At 54.3% G+C, this 4,385-nt stretch overlaps 1 protein-coding gene across 1 annotated transcript; it reads right to left on the bottom strand.

Annotated features, from left to right (window-relative positions):
• Positions 1-290: 290 nt before the first annotated feature.
• LOC105056268 (scarecrow-like protein 23) lies at positions 291-1,966 on the bottom strand. Its single transcript, XM_010938410.4, has one exon. The coding sequence runs from the start codon at positions 1,833-1,835 to the stop codon at positions 393-395; it is 1,443 nt and encodes a 480-aa protein (XP_010936712.1). The 5' UTR covers positions 1,836-1,966; the 3' UTR covers positions 291-392.
• Between the last annotated feature and the right edge of the window lie 2,419 nt (positions 1,967-4,385).

A 4,385-nucleotide genomic window follows, 5' to 3' on the forward strand; every position in this document is an offset into this window, starting at 1 on the left:
AGGAAAGAGCATATACTAAATAATCTAAACAGCCATTTATTCCCAATCCCCAGTCCCTCTCTCACGTACCAAAGACAGGATTCTGGAACAATTCCCATGCCCTAAAGGCATCTCCAAGTAGAGGAATAGGGCTGAGTAGACCCATGAAAACAGGTTTCAGTTCACCTGCCAACTTTTACTGGATAACACTGTATTCCATCCCAGCTAGCAGTGCAAAAGAATGACAGACCTGTTGACTCTGGCACCTTCACCATCACCGTTATTTCCAATGGTAGATTAAACGAGCAGCATTTGGACATGAAAAATACGAGGAAGACTGGATACGATGCTGATTAAGTAATGAACATGAGATGAAAGAAAAAGTAAAGGAAATGAGAGGGTAGTAAAAGTTCTCATGAGACGACGTGGTGACGAGCGCCGCCGCCGTCGTCGTCTTGGTCATTGGCCGACGACTCAGAGAGCTGCCACGCCGAGGCGGTGAGCAAGGAGAGATCCTTCCACCCGAGCTTCAAGCACCCGCCCTCCTCCACCAATGTGTAGCCCTTCCATGGGAACATCCCCAGCAGCAGGCTGGCCTGCGCCGCCGGGCTCCCGGCCAGCGACAGCCGCCGGAACCCGGAACGCCGGAGCTCGTCACCCCACCTTTCCACCTTCACCTCCCCCGTCCTCTTCGGCCCGCCCACAGCCACGATGTTCTTGATCTCCGCCGCCAGCAGCTGGCGCTCCACCGCGTGCCGGTCCGCGCTGTCGGCCCCTGCCCCGTCCCCGAGGGCGTCGAACAGCGCCGAGTAGTAGTGCAGCGCCTCCACGAACCTCCCCAAGAAATCCCCACCATGGCTGAGGTCCTGCTCCACGATGGTGACGAGCTTCGGCCGGAGGGCACTGAGGAGGCGGATGGTGCCGAGGTCGGAGCCGGTGACGTCGTAGAGGCAGTGGTGCATCCAGTGGACGATGGTGACCTCGCGGCGGTCGCGGGGGGCGAAGACGGCGGGGTCGGTGACGTGGCCGATCTTGGCCTCGAGCGGGCGGAACTCGAAGGGGAGCCCGAGGCCGGCGGCGAAGTCGGAGAGGCGGCGGCCGGTGGCTTCCAGGAGCTCGAGAGAAGAACCGAGGCCGGTGATGCGGACGGAGCGGAACTTGGCGGGGCGGGAGGCGAGGATGTGGAAGAGTCCGGGCCACTGGAGGCCCTGCATGATGTCGAGGTCGATGACGTGGACGCGATCCTCGCCGTCGAGGGCCTCGAAGATGGCCTGGTTGGCGGTGAAGTGGGAGAATTTGACGAGGGGGGCGATGGAATTGTAGGCCTGCCAGGCCTGGGAGATTCTCTGGTTCTGGGCGAGGGTCAGGGATTTGAGGGCGAGAGGGGAGTAGGCGCCGAGGAAGGAGCTCACGATCCGGGCGTGGAGGGCCTCGGCGAAGTAGGCGGCCACGCGCTCCGCCGAGGAGCCGAAGGGGGAGGCCAGCTCCGAGATCTCCGGCAGGAGGTCGCGCGCCTCCGCCAGGTGGTCCATCGCCACCGCTTCCGCGCACTGGAGCAACAGACCCAGCAGTCGAAGCCCCCTCGACTCCGCTCCTCCTCCTCCTCCTCCTCCTCCGCTGCCGCCACCGCCGTCGCCTTCGCCCCTCTCCTCCATCTCCGCCTCGCCGGACTGGTGCTGCCTCTTTCGCGCGCGTTGCTCGTCCTCCTCGCCCTCCGCCGACTCGGCGGCGGCGGCGGCAGTGGCGGAGGAGGACGAGGCTTCGCGGTCGGAGCGCTTGGGTCTCATTGGATCGACGGAGGAGTTGGAGGTCGAGTTCGCATTAATGGGGGACTGTGGGAGGAGGCTCTGGAGCATTATGGGAACGAATTGGACGAAATTGGATATTTCGGAAAAACAAGAGCGTATTATGGGAATTGGATTCGAGATTTTTTTTTAGCGAGGAGAGGAAGAAGAAGGGGAAGGATGGGGATACCAAAGATACGAGGGGGGCGAAGAAGAGGATAAGAAGGGTTGCTGTTATCGCCGTGGAGACGCCGTTATTTCGCCGTTAGCATCCGTTAGAAGCGGCATGCTTGTCGCGTTGTCGTATTTACTTGCGTCCGGTAGTTGTGTCGGAAATTTAATAATACGGTGTGAAGAGGACCGATTGTCTTCAGTGAGAACTATATTGTTTGATTGGGGATTAGGGGTTTGGGATCATAATTAATTGGCGTCAGCTTTAAGATTCTTTGGTGGTTTATTTAGGGAAGCAGAACCACCTTCACATCCCATGATTGGACGGCTGAGATCGAGAAAGAGATAGGATGATTAGGCTAATTAAGACAAAAATGCATTGGCCCTGCCGTAGGTACACGCTTAGTGCCACAGTTTCATTAGCTGGTTTTTTAGGTGGTAGGGCGGATACCTTTACCATGCCAATCCTAAATATGCAGAGACTTGACGGGAGCTCTGCAGAAAGAAGCATGACCTGATGCTCAGATGGCCAGGTCAAATATTGGTATTAGCAGACGGATGTCAAGATGCAGCAGCGCGCGAATCATAGCAGGGCACGTGCAAGGATACGTATGACAGTGCACGCAAAGGTGCTACAGCAGGATGCACCGTACAGAAGATATGCGCGGCAAGTACTGCATGCGCGCGGCAGTAAGGTGTGCGCGTAGCGGGGCGCACACAGCAGTAGGGCACTCACGGCAACAGCACACGCGCGACGGGATAGTAGTGCGCGCGTAAGGGCGCATAAGGCATACGGCATCAGTATGCGCACATGGTGTGCACGGTCGGACGCATGCGCGCACGAGTTCGCAAGGGTGTGCAGCCTGGCACCCAAGCGCATGCAGCCTGACACTTGGGTGCACGCAGCCTGGGGCCTTGGCATGCAGTTGGACGGAATTCTGAGTTGGCCGGTGGTTGCCTTCGGTTGCCTTGGTCAGTTGCTGTCTAGCAGCAGTTTGAGAGAGTTGTCAGCGATTGACTCCCAACTCCTTGGAGCAATTGCATCCAAACAGATGGGGGATGATTCCAAGTTGGTTCCTAAGGGCTGGGGGAAGTTGTCCACCGCCTATGAATGCCATGCTTGCTGGCTTGTAGCAGGCAAGAGTGGGTGAGTATGGGATATTCTGAGAGACTGCGAACGGATCTCTATTATCTAGAATTCTATAAAAATTGGAATAAAAGAAAATCTGTGATATTTTCACTATGTGTCTTGATATCTTGTCCCCATTCCACTTGGTGTACGCATCATATGGGGTGGGGAGTGTTGGGAGGCTGAACTAGACAGCAGTCTAGTGCCGCGCAAGGCTTGAATTCTTGTAAAAATTTTGGACGAGAATTAGCCCTGTGACAGTTGATACAGAGCCAGTTTCAAAGCTCTATCGATGGAATCTTGGCCAAATTTTAGTGCCAAGATAGTGAGCGTAGGGGTGGCGCTCATGCGAATGGATGGCAACAACATGGAAGCTATCCATGAAAGATTGTTCCGGTTGGAAGCAATGCTCGGGGTGCCCCAAAATGAAGCCGCTGAACTTTTGTGGTCACAAGTGGAGAACTCACTGGCCACATTGGCTCCACTGTAAGAAGCCTTCGCAATGGTGCAGCAACACTTAGAGGAGATGACATTTAATGTCAGACTCCTCAAGACGGTTCTGCATAACCCTTCACGGGGAGATGATGCTGTCAAGATGAAAGTTCCTGACCCAAAGCCCTTCAATGGCATTCGGAGTGCCAAAGATTTGGAGAATTTTTTGTGGGACATGGAACAAAATTTCAAGGTTGCACATGTCCCTAAAAAGGAGAAAGTCTTTATCACCAGTATGTATTTGGTAGGAGATGCCAAACTCTAGTGGAGAACCAGAACGGAAGATATTGCCAGGCAAAAGATTGATAATTGGGAGGTATTGAAGCAGGAATTGAAGGATCAATTCCTCCCTTGCAATATAGCGTGGGTTGCAAGGGACTCCTTAAGAAGTTAAGACAGACCGATTCGGTAAGAGAGTATGTGAAGGAGTACAGCTCTTTTATGTTGGACATCAAGGATATGTCCGAGGCAGACAGGCTATTCAATTTTCAGTCTGGCCTCCAACCATGGGCGCAATTGGAGTTGCGACGGTAAGGTGTCAAAGATTTGCCGGCTGCATTAGCTGCCACTGATGCCTTGGTGGATTTGCGAATCAGTAAACTCAGCAATGGATCTTCAACAAGCAAGCCAAAGTTTATTGAGAAGACTCACGAGAAGAAGCTAAAGGATGCTGGGGAGAAGCGGATCAAGGATGCTGATAAAGGGAAGGCGAAGGTGGAGAATTCTCACCAAAGGAGGAATCAAGCCAACCCTCATCCTAGTTGCTTCATCTGCAATGGCTCTCATCTTGTCCAAAATTATCCCAACAAGGGCAAGATAAGTGCCATTAT

The sequence above is a fragment of the Elaeis guineensis genome, chromosome 2 (assembly GCF_000442705.2).
Source record: "Elaeis guineensis isolate ETL-2024a chromosome 2, EG11, whole genome shotgun sequence".
Lineage (NCBI taxonomy): Eukaryota > Viridiplantae > Streptophyta > Magnoliopsida > Arecales > Arecaceae > Elaeis > Elaeis guineensis.